A 22,622-nucleotide genomic window follows, 5' to 3' on the forward strand; every position below is an offset into this window, starting at 1 on the left:
AGTTTTCTACTTCTAAAACCCATAGAATATCTCATACTTTTTGCTCTAGATGTTATCACAGAACAGGATAATTGTACCACTGTCCAAAGCCTAATGTTGACAGTGGGGAAAAGGCTCCCTAAAGTTTTTCTTCAAAACTTTAATAAGAGGCCTGGTGTTTAGGCCTCTGATCCCAGCTACCTGGGAGACTGGGCAAAAGAATATCAAGGTCTGGATATATCACTACAGAGCAAGGTCAAGACAAACCTGGATAACTTAGTGATGTCTGCAGTATGGATGGTCTGCGGGTGCTTGGGTGAAAGAAAGCCTGTCAGCTTAGTTGTGATCAAAAGAGTGAATGCCGTTTATGGGAACAGTGTAATGTAAAGAAGCTAAACATAAAAGGAGCACAGCTACAAAGCATTGACTGCTAGGAGTGGTGCTAAGTCTACATCTAAGAAGCACAGACAGCTGTTTCTTTATCTCCTAAGTCGGAGTGCCTGCCAACCCAAGAAGCAGCACCTCGTGCCCTCAGGCCTCAGATGGAGCTGTCTTGGAAGGACTTAGCCTCTGGTCATGGAATGTGCAGGGAATTAGCATTGTGTTGCCAGATGAACTTGCAGGGTGTTTGCTGTCTGTAGTGTCCAGAAGGACATTTGTGGGACTTACCTCATTTGGAAGCCTTGTACTGCGCAGCCATTTGATAGTAGCTTCCATGTAGATGCAAACATCTACCTACAGGGTCTCCAAGCCATTTTACTTGCAGGTTTTCTCTTAATAGATTACTCATTGATGATCTGATTGCTATTTTGTTTACGTAGTGGATAAACCACAGAGCCTTTATTTCTAGTAAGATCATTAATGTGAAGTATAAAAATTTCTTGAGACTCCATTGCATTCCATCTTTAACAAACCATTTTTATAGAACTCTTAGCCAACCCAAAGTTCCTCATTCAATTGGGCTTTGCTTTGTACAAACTAATAAACAACCAGAACAGGACAGCAGGATGGCTCAGTTGTAGAAGGGACTTTTTACCTGGTGGTAAAAAGGTACATGAGGGTGGTAGAGAGATGACTCCACAAAGCTGTCCTCTGATCTCCATGCGTGCACCTTGGGGTTGGTGACAATACATATGTGATGTGCACATGCACTCACTCACACACGCATATCTGTATGTTTCTGTCTCTAGGAGGATCTTGCTAGTTCTTTGGAGGGCCTGATGTTTGCTTCTGGACAGTGAGGAGTGTGGCTGATGAGCGTGTCTCAGAGCCTACATCTCATGCTAATGTGTGCGTGCATGTCTGTCAGACACGCATACTGCCTGCCATCCTCGTCTTCGTTACTAACTGCAGAAACCTTTCCCTGGTTCTAAAGTTGCCTTGCCTCTTCTGTTCTCACGAAGTGTTTACAAAATCATCCTTACGCTCCTCATGTTTTTATTGTAATGATTAGTCTCCGGAGCAGAGAGGAAGAGCGAATGTCTAAACCTGGGGCCATCTCAACTCCTGTAAAGCATGTAGATGATCATACACCCAAAGCAGTGGAAGAAGTTACAGTTGAAAAAAATGAGAAGCAGACACCCACTCTTCCAGGTAAGCATAACCAAAAAAGCCTTTGCTGCCAGAGCACAGCAACTGACAGCATTTGTAGAAGATTTTAAAGATCCATCCAAATATTGTTAACAATGTGAATTTTTCTATATATACATACAGCTTTTATTATGGTAAAAGTATAAGTCAGTAACCTTCTTGAGTGTTTTTATTTTCTAAGTATAATCATTCATGTTTAACAGCTGCTTGCAGCAAGGAAGGATATTTTCCAACCCTGCTCATTAGAGAAATAAATATTACAGACCTGAGGGATGGCCAAGTGCTTGCCAGGCAGTTAGCCGGCCCTTGTTTCATCACATAGTCTGCAGGGATGGCGTGGGGTATTAGATTGATTGCCTTCACACATGTAAAACAAAAGTTAGGTTAATCCTGGAACTCTTTGCTTCTGTTGTACCTGCCTTAGTCTAGCTGGCTAATGGCAGGCAGGTATGTGGCTATCAGAAAAGACATCTTTGTACAGTGAGTATGGCAATGCAGAGAAATGTGTGGACCCTTTGATAATTGTTTTTCTGTTACTCTTCTTCCCGTCAGCATCTCATGAGGCTTTAAGAAGTCCTGATAATTTAACTTTTCTTCTTTTTTCAAGAACCAAAGCCTGTGTATGCTCAAGTTGGACAACCAGATGTGGATTTACCTGTCAGCCCTTCTGATGGTGTTCTGCCTAATTCAACTCATGAAGATGGGATACTTAGGTAATGTAGTTTTCAAGCCACATTGACTTTTGTATTCATTAGATGTTTCTTAGCATGCGAATTGAAAGCCATGTTCCTATAGCATTGTATAGTGCTTGTAGTACTATGATTAACAACAGCAAAGCAACCATTGCTTGTTTCTTTTATTACTATCTTCTCTTAGGTCACTAAGAGTTCCTTAACTAAAGAGTAGAGATTTGTTTTCTGCGGGGCGGTGGTGGTACACGCCATTAATCCCAGCACTTGGGAGACAGAGGCGGTCAGATTTCTGAGTTCGAGGCCAGCCTGGTCTACAGAGTGAGCTCCAGGACAGCCAGGGCTATACAGAGAAACCCTGTCTCGGAAAAAAAAAAAAAAAGATTTGTTTTCTACTAAGATGTCAGAATGTCCACAAGCTTTCTGTGCCCTAGCACTTAAAAATAAATACTTGCTAGTCAGCACTGCCATTTCGAGCTGATGTCTGTTTAATGTGGCCCTTCTATTCTGTGACATGTATTTTGTCCCTAGTCATAGTGTCAGTAGCACACCTTCAGTTGTTTGAGCCAAGAGCATCTCAGTGCTCTGCCTAAAGGAAAATGATTTCAATCATGAGAAAGCATTCCAGAATTTGAGAGTCCATACTATTTATTTACTACTTTATAGGTAGACTTCATATAATTTTGTGAGCAAATTTTAAACGTTCATAGTTTTTAAATCTGTTGCTTTTATCATAAAAAGAACATGATGTTAGAGTACTTGATTTCCTAAGGTGCAATAGATTAAGAACTCTACAGGTAAGCCCTCAGTATTTTCTGTTCAAAAAATAAATAAATAAAATAATGCATGGGTTGTAATGCATGGGTGCCTAGGCAGAAGTAGACGAGCTTTAGAAGTATGTGAGTAGTAGATTGCTTAAAATTATAGTAAGATATCAGAGAACCACCTCTCCAAAAAAGCCCTAAAAAGCAGATGCCCAAGAGGATTTGAGCATGTCCATGATACCAGTAGCTGATTTCTGAGAGTCTTTCATTCAAATAATTAGTGGATTTGAGGGAAAAGAAATGAATGGGTTTTATTGTTGTACATAGTTGATATAATGCTGATAGGGCAGAGAACAAAACCTGTCATTTCCTGGAAGCTACTGTCTAGCATTGCTTTTCAGAAGTCAGATTTTTACCTGAGTGCAGATTCACTCAGCCATATCTACTTCCTGTGGCACTCTGGTCCATAGGATTAACTCCAGTCAGGATTAGCGGGGGATTCCTAAGGACCTAGGATTTTCAAGAAAATATTTAAAAGATATCTCTGTTTATCCAGTTTCTTGGGGTAAGGAATCTGTGAGATACCTTTGACTTGGTTAGAAAACAGGATAGCAGGACAACCAAAGAATTCAGATCATCTGCTATAAAGCTAGTGAATACTTTCAGGGAGGGGCTAAGAGTTCTAGGAGACCTGACTAAGTATGAACTATTCAACCTGTGGCCTTTTGATTTTTATGTTTACCGAGTCAGTTTCAGGTAAGAAAACCAGATGGCTTGACATAGTGGCACATACCTTTAGTCTCAGCAGAAGCAGGCAGATCTCTGAATTGGAGGTCAGCCTGGTCTACATAGAGTATGACCAAGGCTATGTAGTGAGACCAGTTTGAAAAACTAAATAAGGAAAGGAAAGGGAAGGGAGAAAACAAGCCAGATTAATGGTGAATATTTTATACTTAACAATATTTTACACTTAATAAAAGCTATTGGCACTTTTTAACTAGTCAGTTCAAAAATACCAGAATTTCTCCCTCAGTTTATTTATTCATGTATGTGACTTTATGATAGAGTCTAATAATTTGGTAATTAATAAATTAAGAGAAAAGGGACCTTTCTATATTTCATATTGAGAATAGTGAAAGTAGGGTACTAGTTCTTAGGAATGTAGAGGTGACAATGAGGGCTTAGCAGTGTAGAGCACTCTGCCCAGGGTCTTCTGCTGACCTGTTCTGTAAGTTGTGCTTTAGTGTTTGCTCCCAGCATAATAGAAGGGCATGCATGCATGCATTTGTTCCTTCACTTCTTCCTAGGGACATAAGGGACAGCACCAGAATAACCTAAGTTCTTATCTCAAAGTTAAAAAGAGCTGCAGATTAAGGGTGCTTCAAAGAGCCAAGTACCAATGACCAAGCTTAAATTCATTGTCTTGATTGTAGCGAATATGCTAGACACCGCTAGTTACTTTCTCACAGTGAGAGAGTTACTGCATATTTTCTTTTCTTTGTATTAAATGGGACTTTTTTTTCAGTGGGGTTGGAATAGAAAAGTAGGTTTTGCTTTTATTTTTTAGCTATTGGGAATTTACCATATATACTTGAGTAAGAATAGGGAAAAACATTGTTTATAAGAAAAATTATGGAGTGGTCACAAAAAGCATTATTTCTCCACCAAATTTAGATAATTCAAAACTTATTTTCTAATAAGAATTTAATAAGAATTCTAATAAGATTTAATAAGGTCTATTAAATCTGTTTTTGTATTCTGGTAGTACGTTTTACTTAATAAATAAGTGCTATCTATGTAGGGGGCTTTAGAAATGATGGTCCTGTATTCCATTCTGAATGTAGCTGTTGCTGTAGCAGCCTGCTGTGACTTTTAACTGTTTGAAATGAAATATCTGTTTTAACAGGCCCAGCATGAAACTGGTAAAATTCAGAAAAGGAGATAGTGTGGGTTTGCGACTAGCTGGTGGAAATGATGTCGGAATATTTGTAGCTGGCGTTCTAGAAGATAGCCCTGCAGCCAAAGAAGGCTTAGAGGAAGGTGATCAAATTCTCAGGGTATGTCAGTATATCATCTTATGTGGATTCAAAAGTCTTAGATCATCAGATGCCAGGCATAACAGACTTACTGCTGTGATTAGACTATAATTTATGTACAGTCTCTTAAACTATCCAAGTTTCAAATTAAGAACTGGTTAGATCTAGCTTGTGTTAAATTGGTCACTTGTCATTCCACCTTTACTCTTATTTGCTGTTTGGTTCTGTTGTTAGTGATGTTTTATTGAAGTCATTGCTGTTCACAGACCCTATAATGAATACATGTTTTAGATCCCTCTACCCGCTGCCAAACAGTCTTTTGAAGTTTATTTAGACATTTGGACTGTCCGAGACTGCCAGCCAGCACTTTTGGGTATTATTTCCCTATGAGAGTGAGGAGTCCTCATAAAAATGTTGACCTTTCAGACTCCTTATTTCAGGTAGTGCTCACATCCGGGAGGATGGATGGTGTTTATATCAGGCAAATCTGTAAGCTGCCTGGCTTTCAACCTTCAAACCCTACAAGGAAGGTTATCATTGACAAAAGCCAGGAGAACTTAGGCTAGAAGCAATCTACAAGTGGTGCTTTCTCTCCTCTGCTCTCCTCTCCATGGCAGTGTTGCCCGCTAACAGTAGCGTCTTCATCTGTCTCTCACTCCTCTAGAGTCCAGGCGTTTAGATGTGCTTGGCTACTGTAGGTAAGCTCTGTCCCAGTCTGCCCGATGTGGGTTGTGTGCTTACTGTTTTCCTCTCTCCAGTCTCTCTCTTGTTTGAGAACCTACCTACCACCCCCACCCCCCACCCCCCACCCCCCCATCCCCCCATCCCCCACCCCCCCGTGCAGAGTTAGTCTCTCTCTTCCTCCTGGGTCTTTACAGCCTCGTTTCTCTCCTTTGCTGCTGTCTAGTTCGAGGCGCGATTGAGTTCCTTCCTTGCTCTCTTTTCCTTTCTTTTTACAAACAAACAAACAAACAAATACCCAGTAGCCTTGCAGACTTTTTATCTACAACTGAATCTGAATTTTCACTAGAGTCAAGTTTACCTCACCATTTCTGTGATTTCATGGCAGCATTTGCTTGGCAATCCTCAACGACTTTCTTTCTGGAGACTCTATCAAGTGACCCCTGCTCCTGCTGCCTTGACCTGCAATCTCAGAGACAAGTCTTCAACTCAATGAGTGGCCTACAGCCAGACTCTTCTTTACCTTGAGCAGTTTCCTGTGCTTGGGGCCTCTCCTCCTTCTCCTTCAAACTTCAGCATTTAAAAGTCATGGCACCATCTCTGACTTAGCAGTTTCCCTCTGACATTAGGTTCTTCCTGATATCATCTGCCCTTGGTGCACTTCTGTTGAATACTGCATGGTGGCAGTGTTGACTGTATTTGAAATTCCAGCACTTATTTTCTTACCTATCTCAAGATCCTGTTTTGAAGGAATCAGGGAACACATCATATAAAAGCAACTTAATAGCTCACTTTGGGTTTTCCATGAGAATAATTAGAACATTTTGATTATTTGCCTTTTGGCCTTTTTGTGATTGTTGTTTTTAACTAATGGAGAAAAAAATCCTGAAGATATCAGGATTATTCTTGCTTACAATTCTGCTTAGTTATTGGTGACACTCAAATATATTTAATTGCAACTTCATTTGGAACTTAGAAATTTACTAATATAATTAGATACTGACTTGAGAACCAGATAGCATCCACTACAAAGTTGCTGTTATAAGGGTACCATAATGTATGTCTGTTTTTTGTTTTTTTTTTAACTCTTTTTGGTATATAGTTTCCTTTCTTGAAATTAATAAAAAAGTTAGACTATATGTTACCTATGTACAGTGAATAAGGAATTTTAAATCTAGAGATAGTAAATACATAATGTCATTTTGAGTCTAAATTGTATAGATTTGTAATAGATTATCTTAATATCAGGTAATATTATAACCTCTCTGAATTTACATTTTTCGTAACCTTATTTATTTCATAAGTGCTTATTTGAAATTAGAGAATTTTATATTCTCCAAGTTAAGAAAAAAAGAACATCCCTATTAAATATAGTATTGGCAAGTTAAGACTCTGAAAATATTTGTTTTCTGATTGAATAATTACTTTTATATTCCTAAAAACAGCTAATATAAATTTATAAAATTTTTATTTTAATAGGTGAACAATGTAGATTTCACAAATATCATAAGAGAAGAGGCTGTCCTTTTCCTCCTCGACCTTCCTAAAGGTGAAGAAGTGACCATACTGGCTCAGAAGAAGAAGGACGGTAAGCTGCTGTTTGACATGAAGAGAAGTAACCTGAAGGAGGTGGAGAGATTGGGTCAGTTGCTCAAAGTCAATCAGGATCAGGATGGTAGCAGCCCATGATCCTAGCATCAGGAGCCTGGCGTAAGAGGGTCATGAGTTCAAAGCCAGGCATGATGACTCCCTTCAAACACGAAGTTCAGCCTGGCATGATGACCTAGGCATTTTGTCTCTACTTGCTAGGCAGAAGTAAGTGAATCAAGGTAATTGGAAGATCTGTGAGTCCAACCTGATCTACATTTCAAGTTCTAGGACAGCCAGGGCTACATGGTGAGACTGTGTCTTAAAACAAAGTGAACAATTAAAAAATGTAGTTCAAAATAAATAATTTCAATTTGAGTATGGTTGAGTTTAATAATATGTTGATTTTATTTATGGCTCTGTAGTCTTACACTGTGCTCATTAACAGAGCAAGATAAATATGATTAGTATTTATGACATAATGATTTAAGTGAAGTGTCAGCCCTTTATAAGTCAAAAAATGTTTTATTAGCTATTGGAATTATATAAAAGTATATGTGGATAGTGGTTAAGTTTTGTTTTTCTGTTTATTTATTTATTTATTTATTTATTTATTTATTTATTGTTGTTGTTTTAAACTTTGGCACTGTGAACATTGTGGCCAAACACTCCCTTTTTTGGTTTGTTTTTGTGTTTTCTGTATGTTTCTGAGGTGGGTGCTGCATGTGGCCCATTAACTTGGAACCTACTCTGTTGAAGAGGTTGTTCTTGAACACCTGATCCTCCTGTCTACCTCCTGAGTTCTGGGCTTACAGGAATGAACCATACACAGCTTAGCATGCGCAGGTGGAACAATCAAAGTCTCCTGGAAGAGTTGGGGAACAAAATTGTTGTTGACAGCATTTGCAGATCAATTAGAAGCTATAATAGAAAGCAGAGATGGGACAAGTTCACCTTTCTCTGCATTCTTTCATCATGTGCCCACTGGAGGTCCCACGGCACCCTGTTAGGAGGTAACAGAAATGGTTGAAGGACAATGAGATGAAATAATTGCAGGTACACAGTGAGAATTGAGGATTGACTGGGTATTGTACGTTGATGTGGGCATTAGTAGGAGTATCTTCACAGAATATCTTTTCTGTAGATTATGGTTTTTTTTGTCCCACTAAGTATTGATTAATGTGTTTCTTTTGATTCCTTAGTTTATCGCCGCATTGTAGAATCAGATGTAGGAGATTCATTCTATATTAGAACGCATTTTGAATACGAAAAAGAATCTCCGTATGGACTTAGTTTTAACAAAGGAGAGGTGTTCCGGGTCGTGGATACCCTGTACAATGGAAAGCTGGGCTCTTGGCTTGCCATTCGAATTGGCAAGAATCATAAGGAGGTAGAACGAGGCATCATCCCTAATAAGAACAGGTATGAACACTTGGAAACTTGTTATACTGTGAATTAAGGGATGATAGACAATTGGGGGAATCACGTTTGTAAGATTTGTATTGTGCAGCATGTTCACTCGCAACTGACTCACTCAGTCACTCTACAAACTACTTGATAAACCTTTGAAATGGAAAGTGCATCTGAACCTCTGTCCTCAATTTTGGCATTTCATTTAATGGTGGGGTTTTTTTTTCTTGTTGCCTTTTAAATACTGTGGTTTCTGTTTCATTTTTCTCCAACAGAGCTGAGCAGTTAGCCAGTGTACAGTACACACTTCCAAAGACAGCAGGTGGTGATCGGGCAGATTTCTGGAGGTTCCGAGGGCTTCGCAGTTCCAAGAGAAATCTTCGAAAAAGCAGAGAGGACTTGTCAGCTCAGCCAGTTCAAACAAAGTTCCCAGCTTATGAAAGGGTTGTTCTTCGAGAAGGTAGTTTATTTCCTATAGCTTAGTGTATATATCTTCATGGCAATATGTTTCAGGAAGTGGGAGTTTGAAACTTATATCATCATCATTATCACTTCTGTTTGTTTATTTGTTTAATTTCTCTCCAGCTGGATTCCTAAGACCTGTAACCATCTTTGGACCAATAGCTGATGTTGCCAGAGAAAAGTTGGCAAGAGAGGAACCGGATATTTATCAGATTGCAAGTGAGTACATACAGGCTCAGTCCTAACCGTCACTAAGCTGCAGGATCTTTATTTCATTCCTCAAAAAAATAGAGCTTTGTGACGAACCTGCACTTTATTTATGTCATTGATTTTCCTTTGAAAGAAAGGCAGAACAATTGGGTTCTCCAGTGCCTGTGCTAGTAAGAGTCACCATTTTTGAAATCTTTGCTTCATGCGAAAGCTGCCTAGCTCCATGATCTTGTTGAACCTTCACTTAACACTGAGGAGAGACGCAAACACCATCTTTAAAGTTGCGAGGCCCGAGCCTCAGTGCACTGGACCAAGCATTGCTACACATCTGTTAGGTTTGACATTTCCTTCTGGTGACACCAATGAGCATGGTCCTTATCTCAGCCGGCTCTGACTGAGCCCAGGGACATGTAATAACTAAACTACAGAAACAGGTAACAGGGCGAGGAATTGTGCCCATGCTGGTAGCTGCCATATTGCAGACTTCAGTCTGAGGCAGTGAACATGGAGGCATACCAGGGCAGGGCCTCTTTATCCTGAGTATTATGGTGACTGGTGGCTGGAATATACAACCTCAGTCAGGACCACTTGGTGTGCTTTAAATAGTACTTGAAAACTTACACTGAAGTCTTCTCATATTTCACTCTCTTTGTGAAAGTTAAAATGATAATTTAGACATATGTTGTCAGCACTCCCAATTTCCCTGTTATAATTTCTTTTGTAATTTTCCAAGTTCATTTTTTTGTGATATTAGAAAGGTTTTTTTCTCCCCCTTTTTTCTTCTTTCTTGGATATTTTGTTTACCCTTCCTTCCTTCCTTCCTTCCTTCCTTCCTTCCTTCCTTCCTTCCTTCCTTCCTTCCTTCCTTCCTTCCTTCCTTCCTTCCTTCCTTTTTGGGGAGTTTTTTTGGTTTTTTTTGGATTTGGTTTCTTTCGAGACAGGGGTTCTCCATATAGCCCTGGGCTGTCCTGGAACTCACTCTGTAGACCAGACTGGCCTTGAACTCAGAAATCCGCCTGCCTCTGCCTCCCAGAGTACTGGGCTCACAGGGGTGCGCCACCACCGCCTGACTTCGTTTACATTTCAAATGCTATCCTCTTTCCCTGTTTCCCCTCTGGAAACCCCCTATCCCACCCCCCTCCTCTTTTCTCTTTATTAATAAATAATAAAATGTTTTTATTGTTTTTCCTGAACCTTATGACTTCTTTGATGACTTCTTTTTGTGTATAGTTTCAGCCTTGTTTTTCATTGGTTTATTTGTGTAAGAAGATAGCTTTTCCCATACTTATGATGGTTTTCTTATAGGGAGGGAGAAGCCATAGAATGCGAACACATTTAGTGTGTAGAGTCGTGTGTAGAGTAGTGTTGCTGTCCAGATGATTATGCCCACAGGCTTTTGTAACTAGACTCATAGACTTATTAACATTTAAAAATATACATTATTCAGGCAGTGGTGGTACACGCCTTTAATCCCATCATCTCTTGGGAGGCAGAGGCAGGTAGATTTCTGAGTTTGAGGCCAGCATGGTCTACAAAGTGAGTTCCAGGACAGCTAGGGCTACACAGAGAAACCCTGTCTCAAAAAAAACCTCTCTCTATATATGTATGTATATATGTGTATATGTATATATGTATATACACATACATACATACACATATATATACATACATATATACACACATACACTGTTAGAGTTAGCACATTTTTCTTTATATTTGCTTTTAATTTGATTTTGGTGAAGTTTAATAATGATATTTTCTAAAAAATCAGATTTTCACATACAAGTGTGATACTAAAGTTTGAGCAGAGTAAAAAAATTTTCCCCATCCACTTTTTTCAGATTTTTTTTTTTTTTTTGTTATTGTACAGCAGGTAGTAGCATTTCTCCCAAACAACCAAGTTTGTAGGTTTCAAATGGAATGAAAGCAAATTTGAAGGTTTCCAAAAATTAGCTTTAGGGGATATTATATTGTTTTACTCAGATTATGTCACAACTCCACATGACACTTCAGATAGCATAGTTATAAATAGCCATTTGAGTTCAGGGACAGAAGTATTTTCTGCTACTGAAGGTCCCAGCTGATCTTTCTTCTTACTCATGTCTGTCATATTTTGTGGTATTGCCCTGTCCTCCTGTGAAGCTTGTCTTCTGATAGGCTCAGTCTCTAATATTACTTACTTGTTGGTGCCATTTTATGTATATGGGTACACTGTAGCTGTACAGATGGTTGTGAGCCATCATGTGGTTGCTGGGAATTGAACTCGGGACCTCTGCTCGCTCAGGCCCAAAGATTTATGTAGCTGTCTTCAGACACATCAGGAGTGGGCGTCAGATATCATTATGGATGGTTATGAGCTACCATGTGGTTGCTGGGATTTGAACTCCAGACCTTCTGAAGAGCACTCGGTGCTCTTAATCATTGAGCCATCTTTCTAGCCCCTCACTTGCCTTCTCTTAGTCCTGGTTCTCTTGGGAAATAGTGTCTGACCTAGTATATGTAAGACCTATATAGTATAGGTGAGTCTTACAGGGGTCAAGGGTCAGGGGTTAGGGAGTAGATAGCTATCTACTTTTGTGATTTCCATCCTTTGTGATAGAAACATTTTTGCTTTTTACAATAAGTGAATAGGGGGGGCTTTCCTTGATGACTTGCTACTGACCTCTAGTGGATAGAATCCATACTGCTAAGCATGCCACAATGCACAGAACTGCTCCCTAGGCAGCTGTGACTGTAGCGCCCACTCTGAGAAGTTCTGATCTAATCAGTGGAAATGCTGTTTTGTTTTTGTCTTGTCTCCATGATAGAAAGTGAACCAAGAGATGCTGGAACTGACCATCGTAGCTCTGGCATTATCCGCCTTCATACAATAAAGCAGATCATAGATCAAGTAAGTTATTGTCAGTGGATCTATTCCTTATAAACAACAGCGCTTACAGGTTGACGATCTCAAGTATGACAAAGGGAGAGTTTCCCAACACCATTGCTGGTGTAACCCAAGGAAATTAAGCCCTTACTGTATTAATAACAGCATTAATACAAGTTTCAAGAAGGTAGTTGTGATCAACATCAGAAGAACCTTCACTGCTATAAAAATACCAATGTTTAGATGTAATTAATACCATGTTACAGCAGTACAGTTCAAAGCATGTGTCTGAAAGGAGATGTCAGTAACATTAAGTTGCTGCACTGACTTCTACAGAATAAACACAGGTAATAGCTTTTAGGGTACAAGTGTTGTTGTGGCTATATCTTAAAAATAGCTGATAAAATTTTTAAATTGAGCTGGAAATTCTGATTAAAACCTTTTAATAAGTACTCCTGAGACATAGCAATCCCTATAGCAGAGCCTGTGGCGTTTTTTAGAAAAGAATGAGTTTTAATGGTGTATCTTTGTAATTTCCTTCCTGTCTCTAGGATAAACATGCTTTATTAGATGTAACGCCAAATGCGGTTGATCGTCTAAATTATGCGCAGTGGTATCCAATTGTTGTGTTCCTTAACCCTGACTCTAAGCAAGGTGTAAAGACAATGAGGATGAGGTTATGTCCAGAGTCTCGGAAAAGTGCCAGGAAGCTATATGAACGGTCTCATAAACTTCGTAAAAATAATCACCATCTTTTTACAAGTGAGTATAATATTAAAAGTTTTCTTTTATCTTAAAATGTTCAGGCAATAATATAGAAGTAAAAGGTTATGTTGTTGAAATGCTAAAGCTTTTATGGCCTCTGCTAGGAGAGCTTACTGGTGATATATAAAAGCAAAACTGTTTGGTTGAAAGGAAAAGTGTAATGAATGCCGAATAGAAATATGAAATACTTGTACTATCTCCTCAGACTGATGGACAGGATTGGATGGTTTCTCCTCACTTGCACCAATGTCCCAACCATTAAACTACATTTCTTATTAATTTTCAGCTACAATTAACTTAAACTCAATGAATGATGGTTGGTACGGTGCCCTAAAAGAAGCGATTCAGCAGCAACAGAACCAGCTGGTGTGGGTCTCTGAGGGGAAGGTATGGCGATTGCTACCACATTTTACACTTGCTAAATTATGTAACTAATTAAGAATGTCTTTTGGTTACTGTTTTTTTTTTTTTTCCTTAGTACATGAGGATTTTAAAGAAATTTTGGAAAAGCTTTTATAATGCTTTTTATCATTTGTATGTAGTGGTTATAAAGTTGAAAGCTTATCATCCTTTTCTCCTCAACTAAATTACTAGTCTATTGGGATTTTCCGTTAAAGAATTCTCAGGTTACACTAAAAACCATTTTTGACTCTGTCCCTGTGTGGCTGGGGAGAGATACCTTTGAACTTGGCTTCAGTTTCCTCCCCAAGGTGAAGGCATTTCAGGCCTGATGTGGAGGCCTTCTTCTAAAGACCAGTAGTGTGTGGGGAAGACCGCCATCCAGTGGCCATTGGGAGTGTAGCAGGAGCTACTAGCCCACTGAAGTTCCTCCAAACATTGAAAGTGAACAGGTGTCCTCCTGGCGGTTTACCTTAGGAATTAATTCCCCCTACCTCCTCCAGTGGCACCTTGAATGTCCTTAGCAACCAACTGGAAAACAGTAACCAAACTAGTTTGGATTTTGGTTTTTGCGAATACCTAAATAGCTAGTATTAAAGTAACTGCTTTCTGGTGTCAGCTTGGTTTGTAGCAGTCTTTGATGGGAAAGATCTGTTTGTTTGGAGAGATAATTGTTTCCTTAAGGTACACTGTTGAAGGAATCTTTGTTTTTATTTTTAATGCCTTCTACCTTCGTCAGATCCATGTGGTTGTTAGGGAATATTGAGCGTCCCTCTGGGTTTTTGATTTTAAGTTTTTATGTTGCCCTGTTTGTTTGAGTTTTGTGTTTTGCTCCTGCATGGACCCTCCCTTCCTCTGCCTGGCTATTGTGCAGATGCTCTGGCAATGCATGCTGCATGCTCAGTGAGTCTTATGCAGAAACATGTGACCTCTGCAAGAAAGGCTGACGGGTGTTCATAGCTAGAAGCAGCACCACTGCTCTCAACTATTATAAAGCACCAGGGCCATTCTCATTGTGTGCCATCTTGGGTGATGAACTGTGCAGATGAGATAGTAGAGCACCCTGCATAACTCACTACACCAGTTTGCAGTGACACACCAGGGTTTACTTTTGTGGCATTTGATAGAAGGATTGAGTCTTCTTTATGTTACTCATGTGCAACTACATAATTCTAGTACACTTTGCCAAGTAGAATGTCCATAGCCTTCACTTTTGAACTGAGTTCTTAAAATTAGTCTAAATTTATTCTCCAAATGTACATAGTTATACATACTTGCCTGCAAGCTTATTTTTTTATCCATAAATCTTAATTTTCTATGATTTCTCTTTGTAATATTTTTATCTACTTGGTCTCATTTTAAAATAAAGAATTACTGCAACCTTTTATGTAAGGGAAAATGGAATATTTATTATTGCTTAGTTTGATGCAGTTTGTAAATCAGAAAAGTTTTTATAACTTAAATCACACATGGTTTCTCTTGCTGCCCCTTCATCCAAATATGTTTTATCAGAATGGATAGATAATTGGAGATAAGAAATTTTTCATTTTCACCAACTTTTATGAATTTATTGTTTTGACTTAATTGCCACAGAGTTACTTTTTTGCAAGATCTGACATACTCTTATTTTTCCTGTGAAATCAAGAAATGTCATCCTGACAGTTTCTTAACATTAAAGACGTAATATTTCCTACTTCAGAACAGCCTATGGCTCTTGCTTCCTTCTGTATCTCAAGACCTAGATAGATGAGTGGATTCTGTGATCTTCTGCAAGCTTTAGATCATTCCCAGCAAGTTAAAGTAGATGGCAAGAAGACTTCTCTTCAGCAGGAGCCATTATAGAAGTTAGTGATTAGTGGGAGAGATTTTCCTGTAACCAAGCCCAGCCCTGGGAGTTCCTGCCCCTAGCCAGGCTCATCTTACCAGAAAGGCGGTGCTTGAGGTCAGCCTCTCACTGAAGCAAGTGAGGACATGAAAAGCACTGTTGAGATCTGGATCCCAAGACCATGCTTGCCATAGGACCCTCAGAGATGCACACCCCTGTTGGCTGCTGACAGTGCATCTGCCTGGAGAGTGAATCTGAACACTTCTCATGTAGTGATCCGTGTTAGAATGGAAGAAGAAATCCTTGTGATTTCAGGATTCCAGTTCCATCACTTCTCGTGCAGTATCTTCAGAGACTGACTGCTCTGGTTAACCCTAGTACTAGTTTCAAACTGGTGTTGAGTGACAGTCTGTTGACTACAGCCCATAGTTCCCTTTCCTCCTGTCCTTCTCGTTTTCTTTCTGAGCTGCTCTGAAGCTCATGACTGTAGACTGCTAGGAATAACTTAAGTCTTAATCACTTGCAAAAGACAAACATAACAGCATTTCCCTTTCATCCATTGGTTACTACATCTATGAAAAATAAGAAAGAATATCTTCTTAATTGGGATAGCCACTCTGCAGGTGGTGGCTTTCTGTTAATTTTGTAAAAGCTTTAAGAGCCAAATTCCAATTTAAAAAAAAATTGTTTCCTAACTATAAATAGAGTATTTCTTACTCAGATTACTGGGGTTTATTTTCATAATTGTTCTCACAAGTGCTGTTCTGTCAGTGTGCCCTTGTTTGTGTGAGCTTGGTTTGGTAGCATTCTCTTCATCGCCTTGCTTTTTGGATGAAAATCTAGTGACTAGGTTTATATCTGTGTGTCATGCCAGAGGTCCTTCCTGTTCTCTGTGACTGGGCCCTAGCTTTGTCCTGGCTAGTCAGCCTCCGTTTGCTCCATCCAGCCCTTCCGATCGCAAGGGATGTTCTATGTATCTGCATGTGTGCTTGTACAATCTTCTTGACCTTTCCTCATCAGAAATTTCAAGAAATAGATATGATTTCTCCAAAGAAAAATATTCTTTTCAATCTCTCTTGTAAAATAAAGGCCATCTCTTAAAGAACTACTGAATAAAATTTTTAATTTACTTTTATTTGACCCAGGCGGATGGTGCTACAAGTGATGACCTTGATTTGCATGATGATCGTCTGTCCTACCTGTCAGCCCCAGGTAGTGAGTACTCAATGTATAGCACGGACAGTAGACACACTTCTGACTATGAAGATACAGATACAGAAGGCGGGGCCTACACTGATCAAGAACTAGATGAAACTCTTAATGATGAGGTGGGGACTCCACCGGAGTCTGCCATTACACGGTCCTCTGAGCCTGTAAGAGAGGATTCCTCTGGAATGCATCATGAAAACCAAACATATCCTCCTTACTCACCACAAGCTCAGCCACAAGCTATTCATAGACTAGACTCCCCTGGACTTAAGACAGCCTCTCAACAGGTAAGCAGCAAGCATTTGGTGCTTAGAGTTAGAGGTGCATTATGAAGTTGGATAGTGTGGTGATAAGTTAAAGAAATATACCTTTTCTTCCTCAGATTACAACTTAAAATTGAATTTCAGATTGAGAGTACCAAGGGCTTTATTCTGAGTTTTCTGCATTCATCTTACACAGCATTATAATGAAATTTTTAAGAGAAATATAGCCTATGAGGTCATAACTTGTTGTTAATCAGCACACTTAATGTCTACTAATCACTATTAAGTTGAGCAAGAGGTTAGTAATAGACAGAGACATTATATTTAAAATATTTTAAACACTTCACAGAAAGCAGAAGCCTCATCTCCAGTCCCTTCCCTTTCGCCTGAAACAACCCCAGCATCATCAGCCTCTGCAGTTAATCATAATGCCAATTTCACAAAAGTCAGCCTGGAGGAGCCCGCCCCAGCTCCTCCCACCTCGCACCTATCACAAGCTGATTGTTTAGGAGCACCAAGTGCTGAGGCAGCTCACATAGTGCTCAGAGATGAAGGACCACCATTGCCGTCGCATGCAGACCCAGCAAAGGTACCTGCGCTGCAGTGCTGCCCCGGCTGCTCTCCATCAACCCAGCCATGATCACCACTGCTTCGCCCTTTACGTTTTCATTCTGCCTTTTTTTTTTTTAAAGCTGGGCTCATACACTAGTGCTTTCCAGCAAGACAAATCATTTCAGTTTTGTAGTTTGCATGGCTTCCAATGGTATATTGATTATTTGTGCGACCAATCCTTTTAAAACTTGTGCTTCAATAATTTTTATTACTTTTAATTTTGATTTTAGTATCTTCTAGGCTCCTTTAATATATAGTTGAGATTCATCATAACATTTTTATGTTTATATAAATTATGGTGTCCATAAATTTTCCTCATGATTTTTATCTTCAGTGTCAAAATCAAATAGAAGCAGTCATTCTGTGATTTCATTTTCTGCTTACTAAATACTTTTGTTGGTATGAGTTAAAGCATAAGCCCTCCTACCTGTACTGTAAATTGTGAGCGTTCACTTGAGCTAGCTCCCTTCACTAACCTGCTGTGTCCCTGGTAGAAGTGGTAGACTATACTATTTCACATTTTAAAATTATAACTTAATATTTGTCATTGCCTAATAAAATAGAATAAAAAACAAGCTCTGTCCTCATATTTGTTTATTTTTTAAATGCAGGTGTATAGGAAGGAGCCATATCCTGAAGAAATGATAAGACAAAACCATATTTTAAAGCAACCAGCTCTTGGTCACCCAGGGCAGAGGCCAGATAAAGAGCCAAACCTAGCCTATGAGCCCCAACTTCCATACATAGAAAAACAAGCCAGTAGAGACCTTGAGCAGCCACCATACAGGTATGAGTCCTCAGGCTATACAGACCAGTTTTCTCGGAACTACGACCATCGCCTACGATTTGAAGATCGAATCCCTACCTATGAAGACCAGTGGTCATATTATGATGACAAACAGCCCTACCAGCCTCGGCCTTTTGATAATCAGCATCCTCGAGACCTGGACTCCAGACAACATCCTGAAGAGGCTTCAGAACGAGGTTATTTCCAGCGTTTTGAAGAGCCAGCCCCTCTGTCATACGACAGTAGAACACGCTATGAGCAGCTGCCTCGAACTTCTACTCTCCGACATGAAGAGCAGCCAACCCCTGGGTATGAGGTGCACAACAGGTACAGGCCAGAAGCCCAGCCCTATTCTTCAGCAGGTCCTAAGCCGTCGGAGCCCAAGCAGTACTTTGACCAGTACTCACGAAGTTATGAGCAAGTACCACCACCAGGATTTACCTCCAAAACAGGCCATTACGAGCCTCTCCATGGTGCTGCAGTTGTTCCTCCTCTGATGCCTTCCTCTCAACAGAAGCCAGAAGTTCTGCCCCCAGCTACCAAACCACAGCCTCCACCCCCAACCCTAGCTGAAGAAGAGGAGGATCCAGCAATGAAACCACAGTCTGTGCTCACCAGAGTCAAAATGTTTGAAAACAAAAGATCTGCGTCTTTGGAGAACAAGAAAGATGTGAATGACACTGTCAGCTTTAAGGTAAAGGCGGGAAAGGCAATGTCTCAGCCCGAGGCTGTGATACAGTGGTAGGGTTAGATTTTTCTTCACTCCCTCTTTCTCCTAATGATGCCTTTCTTGCTAACTGTCTCTTTCTTGTTTTCTGCAGCCTCCGGAAGTAGCATCTAAACCTCCAAGTGCTTCTCTTGCTGGCCCTAAACCTGTTCCTCAGAATCAGTTTAGTGAGCATGACAAAACACTTTACAGGTGGGTGTGCTCCACAGCATGAATCCGAACAGGAAAGTTTGCTTTTTAGAGATAAACCGATTACTAGTTAGTGAAGAAGTGTGAGGAGGAAGAGAAGACCTTACTGTCCAAGCTAGGCAGCCAGCTTTCCTGATTAACCCTGACCACAGGGAGAGTTTCATGTGCTCCTGTGACCAGGCTTTAGGAAACAAATGTTTGGAAAAGTTGGGTTGTTTTGTTTTTAAAATAAATGATTGAAACAAAAGTTTTAAAGCCATATTGTTGTCTCCATTTTAAGTACATTCAGAGTCTGAACTGTTCATTTGTAGGAGTGAAAACAAACTCAAGCTGATTTAAATCACTATAGTTCTTCGTGTAGGGAGCATCTGTAAAGTGCTTGCCATTGTTCTCTGGATTACAGAGGTGCTAAGGTCTCCAGTTAAGTAGCACACAGCACATGTTAGAGTAGGCAGAGAAGCCAGGCCTCCTGCTCTTCTTGCCCCTGTGCTGTCAACTGTGCCCCACAGGGACAGATTGGGCCAACTCATTTGCTGCATTTACTGAATAATAGGAAGGAACTACTGTCCAATATAGTCAGCTGTTCCATGATTTGTTTGTCTCCTGCTCTGCCCTCTAGGATTTTGGGTAGATTGGGCTGTTTGCTTATAAGGAGAATCATTTATTAAGAAAAAAAAATCCCTTTATTCCTGATTCTTCAAAGTCTCTTGCTGACACTGATAACATTGATATGGTTCTCCAGAATCTTGAGTTCTTTCCTCTTGAATTGCTTCTCAACCTGCTATGCAATCCCTTAACAAACAAGCATTGGGTTTGCTTAATTGTACTAAGATACTCCTGAGGCAAAAGGAGCCTGCATTCGCATGTACAACATGAATACATTATTTTAGAATATACATGCTGACTTTTTGACTATGCCATTAAAATCCAAATAATCCTAGCTATCAGTAAAAAACTGAAAGTACAAAACAAAACAAGATAGACCATTCCTGAAGAACAGCTCCTGACATCAGCCTGTGCACACAGACAAAAGGGGAAAATCAAGATAGGATTAGATTTGTATGTTCTATTGTCTTTGTATAACTAACGCCCAAAGTCATTTTACTTGTTCCTCATTATCAGGCTTCCAGAGCCTCAGAAACCTCAAGTGAAGCCACCCGAAGATATTGTTCGATCAAATCATTATGACCCTGAAGAGGATGAAGAGTATTACCGGAAACAGCTCTCTTACTTTGATCGAAGAAGTTTTGAGAGCAAGCCTTCTGCACATATTCCTGCTGGCCATCACGCAGAGCCTGCCAAGCCAGTCCATTCTCAGAGTCAGCCAAATTTCTCTAGTTATTCTTCAAAGTAAGTTGTTTCACCTGAGACTCACCTAAGATGAAACCAGTTTCAGTTGCCTAATGTAGAGTTCAGGTTCTAAGGAAACTGGGCACCCTGTGTCACTGCACACGGTGCTGCTTTCCAGAAACTGTAGGTCCTGGTTTTTACTCGTAGTCCTATCATCAGATACACAGAATTTTCACATAAGGAAAGTTGCTAAAAGTAAGAGTTTTGGTGAAAAGAGTGAGCTTAAGACCTTCAAGTTAAGATGAATCTTCAGTCTCTCCATATAAGGATACACTCTTAATGATAAAATTTTCCTAATTTTGTTTTTGTCTTTAAGACATACAAATAGGTAGGTGAGGGGTCATAAGGAAGACTTAGGTAGTGTTTGGTCTTGGTTTCACAAAGGAGAAGAGCTGTCTTTGTCTTTAGTTTTTGAGCATGGATGTTTGTAGAGTTTTGTCCTCCAGTTTTATAGATGATCAGGTGAGATGAAATGATAGGTTTCTTAGTTCTCAGACTTTTTCCTTCTGTCTGCTTCTCTCTTTTGTGACTTCTGTGTTGGTACACTTTTTTATTGTGCCTGCTGGATTAGTGCTTCCTGCTGCTAGTACATCTCTGTTTGATCCTCACAAAGTTTGGGACTGAGAATTGGGTCTGATCCAACACAAGCACCAGTGGGTTCATACTCCACAAAACGAGACCCATAGACACAAAAACAATTGGGTTTTGTCACAAAGAATTTGTTTATAAAATTATGGGAGCTGCCCAAACAAATCCCAGAAGGCAGATAGTCTGGAAAGCAAGGCCCAAGAGGTACTTGGGAGCCTCTCCATTCTGGGAAGGAGCACATTCTTTACCGGATAAACTCAAGAGTCAAGAAGCATTGCATTCCAGCTGAGAACCCATTTCTAGTGCCCCACCCAGCTTAGTCAATGGAAATAAATGGAACTGTGGCTCAGGCAGAAGACATGAGTTTTGTGCTCAAGATAAAAGGCATGCACATTTTTACTGAACCTCGACTCTTAGGATTATGTGAAACTGTTACATAGTATTGAGTAAAATTCTTTTAGATTATATTTTGAAATTTGTAATATTGAAGACCCAATTTAGTTACTTGTTTTCTGAGATATCATTAGTAAAGATTTAGTAAATCTTTGTTATTATTGAAGAAATCAGTTTGTGAGGAATACAGATGCATACTTTGCACTGCAGTGGAGAATTGCATTAAAAATATTTTCTAGCACAACACTAGACAGGTACCTGGCAGTGTCTAGATAGAGTACCAAGTCATTCAAGCTCAGTTTTTGGTAAGGCAGCGGGTATATTCTATAGTAATCATTTTATCTTTAAAAATAGTATGTACGAGTCTTCTGCCCACATGTATGTATGTGCACCATACATGTACCCAGTGCCCACAGAAACCAGAAGAGAACAACAGATCCTTTGTAATTAGAGTTAAATATGGTTATGAACTACTATCTGTCTGCTGGGAACTGAGTCAGGGTCTCCTGCAAGAGCAGCAAGTGCTTGTGACTGTTGAGCCATTTCTCTAGCCCCATGCAGTCATTTATTTTTAAATATATCTTTAAGAGATGGAACAAATGCATTTATTTGTTTGGAAAAGGTGGGTGCACCACATTGTACCCATGAGGTTCATAGAACAACTTTTGGGAGTTGGTTCCTTTCTTCCACTGTGTGAGTCTAGGTATAGGAGGCTGGGAGGGTTGACCTCAGGTTGTCAGATTCGAAGCAAGTGCCTTACTTGTTGAGCTTTCTTTCTTCTTGGGCCCAGAAGTGATCATTTTTAAGTATTCTGTGAAACTCCTTAATTCCTGTTAGAAGAGGGCCAAGGGATTTAAAGAAATACTTTATCCTTTTACATACCTGATAAATAGAATATAACCTTAAAAATTCATTTATGCCAGGGCTTGAAAGATGTCTCAGTGGTTAAGAGTACTGACTGCTCTTCTAGAGGAATTCAGTTCCCAGCACCCACCAGGCAGCTCATAACTCTCTGTAACTACAGTTTCAGGAGACCTAGCATCCTCACACAAAGCACCAGTGCACATAAAATAAAATTTAAAAGATATTTATGTCTAAATTTGCCAGTAAATCAGATGAAAAGTTGTTGAGCTTTTGGCTTTTTGTTGTTGGTTCTTTTTTAGACAGGGTCTCACTGTATATCACTGGCTAGAACTTACTGTGTAAAACAGCTGTCTTCAAACTCACAGACATCTGCCTGC

At 39.7% G+C, this 22,622-nt stretch overlaps 1 protein-coding gene across 5 annotated transcripts in view; it reads left to right on the plus strand.

Moving 5' to 3' along the window:
* Window positions 1-22,622, plus strand: part of Tjp1 (tight junction protein 1) — a 76,413-nt gene that overhangs the window by 40,607 nt on the left and 13,184 nt on the right. For 3 of the 5 annotated variants that reach the window (XM_052161305.1, XM_052161310.1, XM_052161319.1), the window contains exons 9-23: window positions 1,433-1,572; window positions 2,177-2,282; window positions 4,929-5,079; window positions 7,219-7,327; window positions 8,529-8,748; window positions 9,012-9,196; window positions 9,322-9,417; window positions 12,216-12,298; window positions 12,826-13,036; window positions 13,326-13,426; window positions 16,409-16,759; window positions 17,085-17,324; window positions 17,959-18,828; window positions 18,956-19,053; window positions 20,173-20,400. In XM_052161305.1, coding sequence (XP_052017265.1) covers window positions 1,433-1,572; window positions 2,177-2,282; window positions 4,929-5,079; window positions 7,219-7,327; window positions 8,529-8,748; window positions 9,012-9,196; window positions 9,322-9,417; window positions 12,216-12,298; window positions 12,826-13,036; window positions 13,326-13,426; window positions 16,409-16,759; window positions 17,085-17,324; window positions 17,959-18,828; window positions 18,956-19,053; window positions 20,173-20,400 — 3,189 coding nt within the window. The remainder of the gene's footprint in view (window positions 1-1,432; window positions 1,573-2,176; window positions 2,283-4,928; window positions 5,080-7,218; window positions 7,328-8,528; window positions 8,749-9,011; window positions 9,197-9,321; window positions 9,418-12,215; window positions 12,299-12,825; window positions 13,037-13,325; window positions 13,427-16,408; window positions 16,760-17,084; window positions 17,325-17,958; window positions 18,829-18,955; window positions 19,054-20,172; window positions 20,401-22,622) is intronic. The other 2 variants (XM_052161326.1, XM_052161336.1) reach the window with 1 other exon arrangement.

This window comes from Apodemus sylvaticus, chromosome 1, assembly GCF_947179515.1.
Source record: "Apodemus sylvaticus chromosome 1, mApoSyl1.1, whole genome shotgun sequence".
NCBI lineage: Eukaryota > Metazoa > Chordata > Mammalia > Rodentia > Muridae > Apodemus > Apodemus sylvaticus.